Source organism: Anabrus simplex, chromosome 1 (genome assembly GCF_040414725.1).
Source record: "Anabrus simplex isolate iqAnaSimp1 chromosome 1, ASM4041472v1, whole genome shotgun sequence".
Classification (NCBI taxonomy): Eukaryota; Metazoa; Arthropoda; class Insecta; order Orthoptera; family Tettigoniidae; genus Anabrus; species Anabrus simplex.
The window spans coordinates 1647077074-1647093809 of NC_090265.1; the positions used below are offsets into that span (position 1 = coordinate 1647077074).

At 38.3% G+C, this 16736-nt stretch overlaps 1 protein-coding gene across 3 annotated transcripts; it reads right to left on the bottom strand.

The window, feature by feature from the left end:
* Nucleotides 1–6079: 6079 nt before the first annotated feature.
* LOC136881527 (hemolymph lipopolysaccharide-binding protein) lies at nucleotides 6080–15868 on the bottom strand. 3 transcript variants are annotated; one of them, XM_067154158.2, is made up of 6 exons: nucleotides 15778–15855; nucleotides 15377–15451; nucleotides 11580–11760; nucleotides 9754–9877; nucleotides 7203–7475; nucleotides 6080–6363 (listed from the first exon to the last, which is right to left on the bottom strand). In XM_067154158.2, exons 3-6 carry the CDS (start codon nucleotides 11721–11723, stop codon nucleotides 6218–6220), a joined length of 687 nt encoding a protein of 228 aa, XP_067010259.1. In that variant the 5' UTR covers nucleotides 11724–11760; nucleotides 15377–15451; nucleotides 15778–15855; the 3' UTR covers nucleotides 6080–6217. The 3 variants fall into 3 exon arrangements, with proteins under 3 accessions (XP_067010259.1, XP_067010258.2, XP_067010260.1); XM_067154157.2 differs by having other exon boundaries at nucleotides 11580–11667; nucleotides 15778–15853; XM_067154159.2 differs by lacking the exon at nucleotides 15377–15451 and having other exon boundaries at nucleotides 15778–15868.
* Between the last annotated feature and the right edge of the window lie 868 nt (nucleotides 15869–16736).

Consider the following 16736-nt stretch of genomic DNA (forward strand, 5'->3'; position numbering starts at 1 on the left):
TGGAATATTTTACTTTCTACGTCACTATTCAGCCGAAGTTCTCATATTTAACTTTGATAAAGTGACTTATTTATTTTCCGTGGCTGATACATCACAGATTTAATTTTGAGTTCAATTCAATCCATCAGCAATGACTATGTTCATTAGTGAAATCCCACTGTAAAGACAGTCGAGTGCAGATCGCTACTAACTATTATCTCATGTGTGGAGACCAATTACTTTGAATCCATTCCATGCCCCAGTGCCACGTTACAACCAAGACTACGAATGCTCCTAGACCATCCAGACCTCCAAGATATTCGAGACCTTGCAGATATTCGAGACCGGCTCGGAAGATGGTGGAACCATGAGCAGACATTGTGACCCGCAAAGTATTAGGGCCAATTCAGACCCAAGGAGAAGTACTCATTGTAGCTGCTGTGCTGAGGTGACGTTAAAATCTGACTTTATTTCATGAATAAACTTTTTTTAAATAATTAGTGTTCCATTATACTTATTTTACTTACCTCTCCTCTGTAACAATTCAGATAAGGATCGGTCTTGTGTTCAGCTAGCCATCGAAACAAACTTTTACGGTTACAATATCTATATTATCTGATGGCCAGTCAGGCATTAATTTTTAAAATGAGAAAATACCTCTCATAGTGTCTTTTGACATTCTGCTTCACAAGTTGGACTTATTGACAACAGACTTATTTAAAGCTTTCTCCACAATCTGCAAGGCCAGATGTAGAGGTTTCTTCCTATGTGTATCGATGAGTAGGTGAGCTTAGGTAAGCTGCATGGATCGCTTCCTTCGTACTAATACCCTTCACCAAACCACACTGGATTCAGGATATATCTGGACTATGTTTCAGGGTCAACTATCTATAACTCGCTCGAAGATCTTTAACGAGTGACAGAGTAAGCAGACTGGCCGGTAGTTTGAACAGTCGCAGCGTCACCTATACACTTCCAGACTGATATGGTATTGTAGTGCTCGAAAACCATAGTGTGGGTAGGCATACCCCGTCAATAATGCGGTGGAAAAGGACCACGAATACTACCTCAGATAGTTCTTCGTCTGTTCCAATTGATTTGCTACATCTCAACTTGCTCACAGCTTGAGATACTTTTCGGATGTTAATTGGCAGGACAGATCCAGCAACAGCATCACCACATGCAATCGCTTGTGTAGAAATTCTTCATTACATTTAATCTTGTAGTAGTTCTTCAACGGTCGAAAATGCTAGAGAGTTTCGGAGAAGACGTTAGTTTGGAATCTTTAATTTGCAGGACATGTCAAATACGTTCAGTTGCTCGGTGCCGTATTTTTACGGACGTTGAATTTTATTTGTATCGTCTGCCGTATCTAGTGTTACTTACTGGCCTTAGTAGCGGTTATTGTTTGTCGCTCTAGAAAGCGTTTTACGCCAGAATTTAACACCTTGTACGGGTCATGATCTGCTTATAGTTTTGTTTTCCGCCTTGTCTTTTTGTCCTCCTTCTTAGCCTGGACATCTGTCTGTACTTCTTCGTTACACCTCAAACCGTTACCCAGTTTTCCCTTTACGAGACTGTCATCTGCTGCCGTGTGTATCTGATCAGTGAGTTGTGTACACATGGTTTCCGCAAGTTGACCATTATTCACGCTAAAACTAATAACCTCCGCACTTTTCAACCTTCATATTTAGGACTTACCTAATATCAGTGCAAAGAAGTTCGGTTATGCTAACGACTTGCCCTTGGATTTTCAACAGAAGGAGTTCAAAATTGCTGAGGAACTGTAACAATTACCTTAAGGAGAGTCGGAAAGCCCTATCTTGATAATGGTAATTTGACAGAAAAGATGCATTGTAATCTCAGGAAGTATTAAGTTTAGAGATTTGATATTTTTACTGCTTATATTTACACCCTTTCCATAAGTACTGAACCAGGATGGAATGGTTGGAGCAAACGATTGTAAAGTTATGAATTTGTTTAATAAGTTCCAAATTTTTTACAAGAAATGTCATTAATAATATATGTAAGTAAGAAACTATACATGCGTAGTGCTTTTATCTGGTTCAGTAGCTGTATCATGGCACAAGGTGACTCTCTGTAAACAATGAACTGCCTATCCGTTGTAGGTTCTGAGATAATGGGTCAAACATGTGAAAAAAGTCATTTTTTTCAGAATATGATTTCAAAGTAGAGCAGAATGTTCACTCACACACTTACTCACAAGAGTGCCTAAAATGCAACTCTATTTAATCGAAACTATCGAAATGTTTGTTATGGCAGTGCCGGAATAGAACAGTGAAAACCACAGCCTTCCAGATTAAAGGGTTCCATTTTCAAAAAGAAAATTGTCTATGTTGCCCAATTTGACACTCACGCATTGATATTTTAAAACATTTCTTTAAAAGGCTTCCATATGTCTTATTAAAATAAATTATACACCATTTTAATCAGCAGAGTCCAAATAATTTAATGAGGCAACATTTAGAAAAAGTAAAATTTTTTTTAAAAAATTTGGTTTCCGACTCCCCTTAACAAACTACACATTTCACCCTATGGAGACACATACAAAAATATTCCCAAAAAAGTCAGCTGCTCTCACTTAAGCACTAGAGAGGCAGATTATGAAGTTAAATTTCATATGAGCAATGGCATGATTTGCTTGACCTTAATGATCATATACAGAAACAGAAGGTCTTTGCATTTCGATACATATTATAAGTATATAAATGAATACTAACCGTGGTCACTTTGCCAGGAGCATGTCCTTCTTCCCGTAGAGTTTGCCATATTTTATTCTTTTCGGACCAAGCTTCTGAGGACGAGGTGGTTTTATCTGCCCAATTCGAGCTTCGAAATTAAGCAAGAAGATGTTTAGTGTCAATGGATTTTGATGGGATTAATTTTGCATTTAATGCCCACTTGAAGTGGCACCTGCGTATCGGCCAGTAATCATTCTGAATGAAAAGCTCATAACAGACTTGAATAATGATATGAGTTGATTTGTGTTAAACAATGTGTTGGCAATGGCAAAATTGTCCGACTCAGCAAAGACTAAGATCTAGCATCGTCCATAATTTCGTCTGTCATATCCGTGATCTCCATAGCAATGGGTATATCCATCTCCTATTTCTCCAACATGACCATTAAGGACACCACAAAAATTTAAAATTTCCTCACAGGGTATTTTTTGAATGTGAGCCCGTAACATTTTCAAGAATACTTCATTCATGTAATCAGTCCGTTTACTTTGCGGTGCATTGCAGAAAATAATATGCATAGCTGCCGTTTTCAAATCAATTCTTACCGCTATTGTACGGTTTGAAAGTCTACTGACTTCAACCACGGCATAACGGAGTTTCTGAATAATGCCGACAGGAACTGCGTTTTTCGAAAGTACTTGTGCTACGATAGAGGATCATTTTCGCATCGCCATTGCCTCTTGATTTTGACCCCTTCCATTTTGGTTCCTGTTCACAAGCGATAAAAAAATCGGCGTTTGTTTACCGTCTCTGCAAGCTCGCGGATTATTCTCTGAATGTTCCAATATTATTAGTGGATAGTTGTATAAAAGGGACTCGTTTCTTTAGCCCGCACCGTGCTCCGTGAATGGGTAGCGCTTTCCCATTTACCACGATGTACGAGTGGGGACGAAGGGCGTCGCTTATGGGGAACGCCACAGCCTTTCGACATTACTGAATAGCATGTTGCTGCTAGTTTCTGCCTTATTTTTCCCTAGAGGTGGGTTTCCATGCAGCCTCTTAAAATGTAAACACTTAATTGTCTTTTCACCATAGGTTCCGTTGATTTTCAAATGTGGAGCATCTACCTTTCCGATAATGATACATCATTCAACATCTGTTAACTTCCCCTTTAGGCGTTATTCCTTAGCTGTATTTCACATTCTATCTACTTCATTATTTATTCGTCTGCATTCCTTCCTGACTGCCTCATTTTTTTCATTTCTGTTCTTCCGTTATTCATCAGTCACGTCCAGTAACACGTTAGTTACCAGCTCATACTTACTTCATTTTTCCTTTCTTCAAAACACTGCATCAGCTACCATACAGGTCCCATTCTTCATCACAGTATACTCCTGATCTATCGTGTTTCACTCACACATTATATTTTGTCCTACAATACCGTCGAATGTTCATGCCAAAAATCCCTCTCACTCTTTTCTTTAAAAATCGTATAGATCCAATTTCCATGAATTCCTTTCTATCTACAGTTTTCTTCTTTTCCGGACGGCATTTCAATACCAGCAGGATGTAGTCAAAATCCACTTCAACTCCTGGGAAGCTTTTATCAAACACATAGTTCCTGAAACTCTTCCTAAACGGTAGGGTCTTTTTAATACGTTCTGGTGTCGCGAAGTCGAGATCACGTATGAAGTCGTCGTTTGTGGTGTTTGAACCAAGTATCAGTAAGGAATAAATTATTTATGCAACAGCAGTCTTCCTGTTTCATTTATTTGTTGCAGTCCGAGTCCATGTACTATATTGCCTTCTCTTCCTTGCCTTTCCACTGCACTCCAGTCTCCCAGCACAATTAGATCAACATCTCCTTTCTCAAATTTTATTATATCGTGCCTCTCTTCGTATATTCTTTCGATTTCTCCATGGTCCGCTGTACTAGCTGTAAACAGACCTTCACTGTTGTGATTGGCATTTGCTTGCCTATCTTGACAACAATAATTCGTTCATAACGCTGGTCATACTAGCTTAGCTGCTGGCCTACTTTCCTTATTATCCATTTTTAAGCCAACTCTAGCATTTCTCCTGTGTAGTATAGTGTTGACAAATCTGCAATCGCCTGACCAAATATCATACTATTCCAGCCATCGTACTTCACTTCCACCAAAAAACCCCCACAATAGCGCTACAGCCGCGAAGCAGCGATGGCCTACCAAGTGACCACTCCTCAGCTCAAAGACCTGCAGTTATGAGGTGTCGTGTACTCAACACGACGAATACTCTCGGCCGTTATTCTTGGCTTCCTAGACTTATACCAAATATATTTAAGTTAAGCCTATCAATTTCCCTTTTTAGAATATCTTACCTACCACAGTAATTGAAATGTATAACACTGCATGCAGACTCTTAGAAAGTCTTCCTTGGTCTTCCTGATTATTACCCCTTCTCATTAAATCACCAACCGGAGAACGAAATGAGAGATTATTTGATCTCCGCAGTATTTTACTACGTAGAAAGCCATCACCATTACATCATACAGAGAGAACTGTGTGTCCTCGAGAGTTAGATACGATAGTTTTTATTTGCAGTATAAACAGAGCTAAGGCAAGTTAAATAATATTACAAGGCAATATCAGTCAATAATCCAGAATGTCAGCCTTTCAACTTCCCAAAGTTTGGCTGTTTTTCTATGAAGAAATTAGAAATGTTTTATTTCGTTAAATACCCATCCTATATGGGTGAACCTATGCCTTTGCTGGCAGGACCTAGTGTTTACAGTGCACTATCTCTTCTGGTATGGGCTAGAGCAATTTTGTTACTTTCATTGATTTGTCTCTGCCTTGTCCCTGGCTTTGACAATATGAAAGTGACCGAGGTATGAGCGATGCTAGTAATGCCATTCCTTGTGCAGTCCGTCCCTGCCATGAATGGTGTGAAAATGTTGCTCATAGGGTCGGTTGGTGCATGCATTTAAGTGGGCTTGGCAGACTGATATGTAATAGCAACCTCTGGCTCGGTGAGGAAAGCAACGGGAATCAACCTCACTCCTCATTTCCCTAGTACGCCTCTTCAGTGATGCCTACGCCATCCATGACAGCTGATGGCGGAGCTCTTGAAGATCCAACCAGCCTTAGGGCAGGAGACGGAACATACACATACATGGGTGAACCTACGGCTGGGATATCTGCTTCAATGCGACATACAAACATCCGTAACGCTACAAGGTCACGTGGTTCAGAATCCTCGCTGCAGAAAATACTACCTTATTTTCATTTCCTGATATTATTTTTCTCTCTTTCATACAGCTAGTAAAACCAATGCTCGCTCGTCAACTGTGAACACCAAAACACTTTAAAATTTAATGTTCGGTAGTTAAGTAATAATTTCACACAACTTATCTAGAATTTTTATAGTTAGTAAACATGAATGTTGTTTAATAGTAGTCATTTTTTTTACAAATCCATTCTTAAATTACAATGACAACTTTATGAAGAAAAATTTATAGAAGTTAAAGAAATATATTCAAAAATTTATCAGAAAAGTCACAGCTCCTGTTCACATATGAAGCCAAGTTTATAGTGGCCGGGAACATCCACCAATTGAGTCTGAGAGTTAAGTCCACCGAAGTCATCGCCGTTAGGCTGCCCACTTTCCCACTTTGTGTAGCCGGACTTTGACAGGGAAACACCTAAAAATGAAACGAAATCTATCAGGTTATGATATTCCTGTTTAATAATGATACATTTGAGTGTTGACATCGAATCAGTTGTGTACAATACCCTTATAAAAACGAAACGAAAGACACATTTGTATGTGAGATTACTCTGATGAGCAATTGAATAACAAACACCTGGCTAATAACGTGCAGCATCCAGTTTCATCCTGAAGATCGGTTTCACTCCACAAAACACAAGGAGTTTTTGGGAACAGACGGATCTATGACTGCTACATGAAACCACGTATTGGCGGTTGGATCGTATATGATGATCTGCGGAAAGCCTAACACCTGACCGACTTCAAAGTTTGAATGGATGCTAGAAGTCACAGGAAAGCTTGCCGCTGTCAAATAAGCTGAGATCTGATGTCTTACACATTATGAGCTCTTTTGTTATTCACATTTCCGTTACGAGATCTCATTACGTCACAACATATAGTACACCGTACTATTATATTCCCTGGTACGACCACGGAGCCGTTTCACTAAAACGACAGCTACATCTCGTGCTGTTTGTCATCAGTGTAAATACATAAAAAGTGCACCTGAGAAAAAGACATGGGTATATCACTTGATATACCAAAAGGTTGAACTCCCGGGTAGAATGATCATCATAACTCCCTTATATTCAGAAGGTTTTGCGTCTCGTGGAATTTATCAGTGTCTAATTAAACCCTTTTTCAAGAGATATAGCAATTATACCACGATGAAAGGAGTGAATAGAACTGAATTTCAACTCACGGAATATAAACCTTTGCAGCTCAAAATTATTTTCAGTTCCCCAATAATTTTCCCAGAATTATTAAACATACCTGTAACAGTAACGAAGTCTCCTTTAGTATATTTATCGTGGAATCCAGCGTAAATCCAGCTTGATGACGTTGATCCCGAAAATATCGGTTTCCTTGAGAAGTACTCCTTCACAACATTGGCCTCGGCGTCGGAATTGATGACAATCAGATGGGCTCCCTCGCTCACACATATCTCTCGGGCTGTTTCCCATAGCTGGACTGTGGTGTGTAATTTGTAGTAGCCTAAACCAGGAAATAGCTCGTAATCACTTCTTCGAATTGGAGTTTCTGGGACTGAAACATAAATAAAGCATCTTCTTAAACAGAGGAGCGTTACTAGCTTTCCTACTTTCCAGGACACACAGTAAATATTAAAATGCCTTTACATTATTATAGGTTTTGAGCTACAACGACACGCAGTTAGCCAATAAACATGGCAGCAGAAATATATCGTCCCTGGAAAGGCAAAGTATCGTAAGCGACATTTTGGTCGAAATTGAGGTTACGCTGTTTAAACTGTACCGAACGTCAATCGGACTCCACTGCACATGCTGGCAAAGATTCGTAAGCGTCAAATGAATAAAGAGGGTGAAAACAAAGTAAAAAATAATGTATCGTAACCACCATCAGTAATATACAGAACACCAGGTTATCGTAAGCAATACAGTAGTTATTACAACTTAAGCGCCTGAGTTATGATCTTGTAATTTGCGTACAGATTATCGTAAATGACAAGTTTTAATTCTGGAGGGAACGTGAGATGCGTCAGTATCATTGTTCATGACTGTTGTCTGTCGTTGCTGTAGTGCACGATTTATAACTGCCTCAGATCAATTTGGCACTTGAAACATAAGGTAAAACCTGCTGGCGGATCTATCGCATGTTGATTCACAGCTAGTATACTAGTGGGATGTGCTGAAGAGGGACGTGAAGGGTAGAGAAGAGGCTTCTCCTTGTGACTTGACTGAGCAAGTGCGGTCAGTAGCTAAACAAATCATTTCTTTGTCAGTACATATTCTTTGCATTCTTGACACAATTGCTACCAACACTTCGTAATTATCCAATATTGCATCTCAGAGTGGTCTGCTGGATTGTAGCCCGTCCATCTGTACTTAATTTCCAAGCTGGCTGACGTCGACTTCTGTCATCAATGCAAGGAACACTACTACATGTCGATGTCAAAGGCGTGACTAACAGAAGGTCCAGTATTACCAGAGACTGTTGTGCTCAGACGAACCAGTTCACTATTGTTGCACATGGATCGGCCGTGTTCCATGTCCAAGAATATATCTCCGCTGCTGTTTGCAGTTCCTCCTGCATCCTTCATCAGATTTATCTGTTGAGAAGAAACTCTTATTTAATTATCTTGCGACAACAAGAGGACAAACGCGAGAGATTGTTCAGTGTGCATAGTTTTATGAATAAGGAATTATTAGGCTATTCTTCCTATTAAGTCTTACCTTTTAAATTTACCTCTTCCCTTTCTTATTAATTATTAGTTATTTATCCATATGTGTCTACATTCAACATGGACAAATACCCAGCTCGAAGTTACTTGCTGCCTATCATCCGGAGGTCTAGATGTAGGAAATTCCTGGCAGTAAAGTAACGTATTTCTTAGGAACAATTGAAGACGCTGATACTGCTTTAGAGAAAGTATTTTACACCTGGATCGAGTCTGAACATGTTCATAGCTCCGTCTTTAATCCAAGACGTCTCATTCAGTTCATCGATTATATTCCACTGATAATCTCCCGTAACTCCTAGATGCTCGATTACGGCATTAATTGTACGTTATTTAGGCCTTGTGTTTCTGTTTCTGTATCGCACACTCCACTACGTTATCTGCGTAGGATTCCTTTCCTTTACAAGTCATATTGTGTTGTTGGGAATATTATCGCAGGAGTGCGAAACTCTCCTGTAATGTTAAAAGAAGTCCTCACACGAACCAGTTCATATTTTGAAGAACTCACCCACAAATTTCAAATAACATCTTAAATGCAGTGAAATATCGAGATTGATAAACATACAGCTAAGCACTTTTCCAAAGGGATGAACGGAGATGTATCGGCACGGATACTTGTAAAACGATCAGACAGATGCTTAGAGCCGAACGATATAATCATCTTAAGGACCACATCAGCGGTTCAGAACGGCGTAGAATAGGACTTGAGTTACTGTAAAGTGTTGTCGCACTGCTGCGCGGTAACGTCTGTCCACACTCAGCGCTAAGACTGGAAATTACTGGACTAAACTGTACTAACCTGATGTGGGCTGATGGCAGCAGCTTGGACCAATAAAGAATTACTGTATAATGGTTGAAAAGGAGTAGGAGGTGTTCAGATGACCTAATGTCAGCAGGTCGTCCTGAATTCATTTTTTCTGGTATACCGTTAATAAATTTGCATGGAGTTTGCTTTTAATAAAAATACATACCATCTTCATACTGTGTGTTACTACAGCATGTGTATAATGAATAACGTCGTTTGGTCATGAATTGATAGCCTGTAATTATTCAAAGAAATGTCCAGAAGTACTATTAAAGGGTTTGACTAACATAAGGCTGTATTACCAGAGACTGTTGTGCTCAGACGGACCAGTTCACTATTATTGTGCATGGATCTGCCGTGTTCCACTTCCAAGAATATCTCTCCGCTGCTGTTTGCAGTTCCTCCTATACCTTTCATCAGATTTACCTGTTGAAAATAAACTCTATTTAAATATTGATCATCTTAGTAGATAATACGTTAATTCTATAACAATAAATAACATATCATAAATATATTTTAGCATATATTAAAGGAGGTAATATTCGTTGTAATATGTATTGGGGGAGGGGATTTCTTACCGCACTTGTGTCAAGTGTCATCCGATCAAAGGCCAAACAAAAATAGGTTGCTTCATTTACACTAAATCTACCAGAGATAACCTGATGGTGGTTATTAAAGAATAGATTCAGTTATAAAGGTAATATATTCACATGACACTACAATCCGTATTTAAATAACCTAGGCATTTCAACGAACACATCACAAAGTAATATTCCCTACTTATAAGAATGCGCGCCGACTTCAGTCATCCATTAAAGAATTACATGAAAATGTTTGAATATCCCTATCTGTTTTCATAGTATATCTGCTATGATACGCAGTTGAAAAGTACTTTGTTTGAAAAGGATTAAGGATAACGTTTATCTCTAAACAGAATTTTTTCTCGTAAAGTGGATATGAATAATTTATTAAAATCCGTATAATGCAACTGGGTTGCTTGTCAATATTCGCACATATTTTCATCCATTAAATTTTGGACGCCATATGCCAGCGACGGTCTTTATCGTTTATTTTTGTTATCAGTCATTTTGCAATTGCCATCATGAATAATAATAATAATAATAATAATAATAATAATAATAATAATAATAATAATAATAATAATAATAATAATAATAATCATAATAATAATAATAATAATAATAATAATAATAATAATAATAATAATAATATAATAATTACTTTGGGACAGAAGGTAGGAATAAGTTGATGATATTTCCCGAGCCGTTCAGTATTATTTGAGGTAGATTAATAACAGTCTCACGGCAGGGTGCATTTTCTGACTCCCCAGGAATATGAGAAAGAGAAACGTGAATGGAACTCGGAACATTTTGAACCGTAGGCCACTACCCATTCCAATCAGCCGAAAAACATAATTACGAATATATTTTCAAATAAATAGTATACTAATAGAGGTTATTATTGATTATTCATGTTAAAAGTGATTCATTGTACTTTGTACTTTGTCAGGAAGGCCGACAAGAGGCTAATTAACTCCGGAGACATAAAATTTCATACAACACTTAGAATGAAATACGATGCGAGATATCATTTTTCTACAATTGGGTGCCTTGTACAATAATATTGGTCTTACAAATCCTGCTAAATTACGTACAACAGAGTAATTTCAGAATGCGAAATCTCAGAGAAAATTCAAAAATAATTACACAACATTTCGAAACGTTTAAGTTAAATTACCTCCTTAAGGACTCCTCGTGTCAAGATGAGTGCACTCAAGTGACCAGCTGTTTACCAAGCAGTGATGTGGAAATGAACAAGTCGTATTTTGAATTTAATATTTTATTATTCCGTAGCAAATATTTTCATTAATATTTGGATATTACTTATATTTCTGCATATCTTCATCAAGCTAGTTCCTCACAAGAAAATATTATAAATACGATTTCAATACAAGAAATATTTACAAAATGCTATTGAGGTTAATTTTAGTGACAATATTACGCCAAATTTTCTTCATGATCACAGTGTCTATTGATGGTGTACAATCATACGGTCTGTGTAACCACAGGTTAGTATCATAATATAATATTGTTAAGATCAAACATACCTGCAATATACGGTGATGCGATGAGTTCTTCTTACTGCTTATTGAAAAATGGAATATTTCTTCATTAGATGAACCCGTTAAAGTCGTACTGCACTCAAGAACCAGAAAGGCCATCACAATTAAGCAAGATATTGAAAACAACATGTTGTCATGTAGTCAATATAGTACTGTATTATGAATTCTGAAACGAAATGATCCAAAAGAAAATTAAAACAATCTTTGCAGGGAAGGAAGTGGAGAAAGAAGAGTCAATGGATATAAAATTTTGTGCGTGATGGCCGAGTGGAATATCATCAAAATTCTCACCTAGGCAGCCATGATTGAAATCTTAGCCAACGCATTTGTAGTCTTTAAAATGCAGATATGGATTTCTTTTGGAACAAAACTGTGGGTTATTTGAGCATTATTGCAGGCATGTAAAACAATATATATGCTCACTTATTGTGAAAATGATATATTCGATAATAGAACATTTATGGCGTATAATTATTAGACCCATGACTTATACAACATACATAATTAAGATTTTTTTTTTTTTTTTTTTTTTTTTTACAATTGGTTTTACGTCACACCGACATAGGTAGGTCTTACGGCTACGATGGGCTATCCAAGGCCTAGAAATGGGAAGGAAACGGCCGTGGTTTTAATAAAAGTACAGCCCCAGCATATGCCCGACGTGAAAAAGATCTTCAGGGCTGCCGACAGTGGGGTTGAACTCACTATCTCCTTGATACAAGTTCACAGCTGCGCGCCCCTAACAGCACGAAAACCGGGCGAGTTGGCCGTGCGCGTAGAGGCACGCGGCTGTGAGCTTGCATCCGGAAGATAGTAGGTTCGAATCCCACTATCGGCAGCCCTGTAAATGGTTTTCCGTGTTTTCCCATTTTCACACCAGGCAAATGCTGGGTCTGTACCTTAATTAAGGCCACGGCCGCTTCGTTCAAACTCCTAGGACTTTCCTATCCCATCGTCGCCATAAGACCTATCTGTGTCGGTGCGACGTAAAGCCCATAGCAAAAAAAAAAAACAGCACGAAAAACTCGCCCGTTAATATATTACTTCATTATCGTTCAGAGCAAGACAATTTTAATACATGTAATAGCGTGTTATTTTACAACTGGCTAGGACAATGGACGATGGAGACGGCGGATCGCCGCAGGTTTGATGCTCCAGAAATGTGGTGCTATACGAGATTACTGCGAATACCATGGACAGCACACCGTACTAATGAATTGATCCTGCAACAGCTCGCCACCAGAACAAGACTGTCGACCCTTATCAAGCGAAAACAACTCAGATATTTTGGTCATATTGCCAGAAGACAGGAGGCATTGGGAATATTTATCATAGAGGGAAGAGTCGAAGGCCGAAGACCTAGAGGAAGTGCACCGTTACAATGGATGGACCGGATCAAGAACTTGACCAGGATGAGCTTACAGCAAGCAAGTCACCATGCCCAAAGCAGAGACTCCTGGAGGAAGATCACCAAAAGGATTGCCGCATGATGCCACGACACCCTTACGAAGGATTGGACTAAGAGAGAGAAGAAAACAACGATCAACTCAAATTTGCCAAAATGAACAAAACGGCGCTCTCATCTTGAAAACCTTCATCATGTTCATCGTCCATTTATTCTTTTAGGGTATATAATGTCGGTGTTCGGGCAAAAGGTTATATCTTACACTCCTCTTCCCACCAGTTATTTTCCTTAAGACGGTTCACGCCTCCCAGCCACATATGGATATTTAGTCCGTCATAACAATATTCGTTGTGTTCATTTTACCAAAGGAAAATGAGCTTTAAATGCATCAACTGCAGGTGTGCAAACATACATTCCTACAGTGCGGAACGGTAAGGTTCATTTTTCTTTATACGAAAGCAAAGGAAAGGAAAGTTTGATTGTAACGCCGAGAGTAATTTCTGCTGGAGCGACATTGTATTCAGGAATCACATGTGCACGGAGGCCCATTAAGTCTGTCGGATGGATAACCGATAGATATAAGCGAGGAGATGAACTCGTAGGAAAAATATAAATACGCCTTTTTTCCAATTCATGAAGTGTAATGCTGAAGGCGGCACAAATACACATTCCACGAGCCATAGGTATCAAATCAGTCAATACTGATCTGCAATTAGGGCAGTCCCCCTATCTGTTGTTTTCCTAGCCTTTTCTTAAATGACTGCAAAGAAATTGGAACTTCATTGAAAATCTCCCTTGGCAAGTTATTTCTATCCTTAACTCCTCTTCCTATAAACGAATATTTGCCCCAATTCGTCACCTACCATTCCACATTTAACTTCATATTATGATCTTTCCTACTATTCTTTTATAAGAAAGGACTTAAACTTATTCGTCTACTAATGCCATTCCACGCTATCCCTCCACTCGGAACATACCACTTAGTCGAACAGCTCGTCTACTCTCTCCCACGTCTTCCCTGCCCAAATTTTGCAACATTTTCGTAATGCTACTCTTGTTCCGGAAGTCACCCAGGACAAATCGAGCTGCTTTTCTGTGGTTTTTTTCTCAGTTCTTGAATCAAGTAATCCTCGTGAGGGTCCCATACACAGAAACCATACTCAAGTTGCGGTCTTACCAGAGACTTATATGCCCTCTCTTTTACATCCTCACTAGAACCCCTAAATACTTTCATAACCATGTGCAGAGATGTGTAACATTTACATACAATCCCATTTATATGATAACCCCAATGAAGATATTTCCTTATATTAACACATGGGTACTTACAGTGATCTAATAAGGAACTTTCACCCCAATTAAATCTGAGAGGCCTTTCCTATTAGTGAAACTCACAACCTGAATTTTAACCCCGTTTATCATATACAATTGCCTGCTGTCCACCTCGGAAATGTAATAAATGTTGCTTTGCTTTTCTTTTTGACACTTCTATTTTCCAGACTGTCTTTAAGTGAACTGAAAGTTCTGTTGATACGTTCGGCATCTAAACAGTCTGTCAATGGAACACAATTTTGTACATTTTAACACACTTCTCTTTGTTGTTTCCCCCCGCACAGTAACATGAATGCTTTCGAAATATTAACTAACCCTTGTCTAGTCGCGCAAAAATTATTACGTTACTAGTCGCGCACGGAGGTAAACTTCGAGGTTAAAAATGTGCGTTATTTTCGTCCTTTCAGATGTTATTTTGGCATTTTCGTTTGCGGTATTCATCGGTATAATTAAAATAAACCCTTTTAAGTACTTACAGGTTATTTTTACACAGTTTGTTGATCTAATAGCAGAATACTGTACACCTTAAGCATTTCCAATGATCTTATGGTATTAAATTTGTGAGACTCGCCATTACATTACGACGATCACATCATATAAAATATGAAATAATATTTTTCTAAAATAGCTTTAGAAGAACAAAACAACAAATTCATCGAACTCCAAAAAAAAAATATGCACTAAAATATAAGGTAATTTACTTAATCGCACACGGAGGAAACATCCAGGCATTGTCACTCGTCACAACAATGATCCCACACTTGCACACAGGATGCACGATCGCACCGAAATGCTGACAGGAAGAGTCCAAATGAACAAGGAGAAAGGTATAGGGATGGGGGAGACCCACAGTTCAACTGGGAAGTTCAGTACCGTGCAAAATGTAATCGGCCCGGAGGAAATCTCCGTGAGCGGCTAATTAAAGGTTAAGGGATAAATAGAAATATATCGTTTTTTCACGAGGTATTCTCAACTATTTTGGTGAAAATTTTAAACATGATCTGAATAATTGTTGTTATGGTACATTGTGTCGAACGTTACTTACCCGTATTTCCTTAGCACTGCCTTAAAGTTTAGCCAGTAACATAGTGTATTTGTGGCGAAACTGTGAAATGAGTATCTAAAACATGAAACAATAGGAGAAACACGTTTATAAATTCATAATTTTTAATTGCCCATCCAATGTATTCGCTTAGTATATTATATACGATTAAAATATTCTACCAAGTCGTGAGTTATGTTGGAAGTAACGTAATAAGAAATGAACTCTTCTACAATAACACCCGATATTCTACCAACGAACGAATTTTAAAAGTACAATTAATAACAAAATTAATAATAAAGATATTATGTTTATATGCTTGTCAAGATTCTCAGAAATGAAAACAATGGAAAAACGTTTATATCTAAAATAATTTACATCAAGAGAAATTTAGAGCATCGTACCTGACTGAAGAATATCTTTACCCTGACATGCTCTCTGTTTTGCTTCGTTCAGTATTTATTAAAAAAGGATGAATTTCTGTTACTCCCCGCGAGTGCGATACTCATTCGGCTGTTTTGTGAAGGTCAATCAGATAGCAGCTGAGAGTCTATACTGACGTAATCAAATGTTATCTAACTACAGGAAGCTCTTTTCTTAGACAGCCCAAGACCCATCCGAGTTCGAACGTTAGTTAAACACAGCTTTATGTCGTGCATTATTTTACTGTCACGTACGTGGCATTTCCTTCCAAACAAGACAGGGGGAAATGAGGTAGGAATGTTATACTTTTCAAGAGAAATAATTAAATTCGCATTGGAAATTTCAGCGACTGAACATCTTGCGCTTATTCATTAAAGCGCCTGCTTTTCAAGGAATAAGGTCAAGGATACAAATACCTACATCAATAATGCTACTGGCATTTTTAGAAGTTAACAGCGCGGAGAAGTAAATTCCAGCAATTACTTTTCAGTAGCCATGCCAAGTAATTGAAGTCCCTTTAGCCACTATCCATAAAGTGACACACCGGAATGCTGGAAGATAACTCAGTCATTACCTTCACAAATTGAGATTTTACCACGTTTATAATAAAACATCGGAATAAAACATCGATATTTCTCCAAGGAAAAGGGAAACCAAGGAAACCTTGTGTCATATTTTTGCCCTATAGCTTACGCGGACCTGCGACAATTAACAATTTTGAAATTGGTGTATTTACCCCAATATCACACATATAATCACGAAATATCGGAATACGAATTCTTCAATTGTCCTTACTAGCCAGTGAAAATAATAAAATTAACCGTTGCAAATTGCAGCTTCCTAGCTTATTGGGATGTGATTGAGTTACGGTAGCTGTATTGTGTTTAGGTAATTTACCTCAAACCGAGCTCGATAGCTGGAGTCCCTTAATGCGGCCAGT

Bases quoted from the DNA above. Each gene is read 5' to 3' on its own strand.
- LOC136881527 (XM_067154159.2), bottom strand. From the start codon at position 11,723: ATGTTGTTTTCAATATCTTGCTTAATTGTGATGGCCTTTCTGGTTCTT. The intron at 7,476-9,753 runs GTAATACAGCCT...TTTATGTTTCAG, and splicing joins TCTGAGCACAACAGTCTCTG to TCCCAGAAACTCCAATTCGA. The intron at 6,364-7,202 runs GTATGTTTAATA...TTTCATTTTTAG, and splicing joins AGACTTCGTTACTGTTACAG to GTGTTTCCCTGTCAAAGTCC.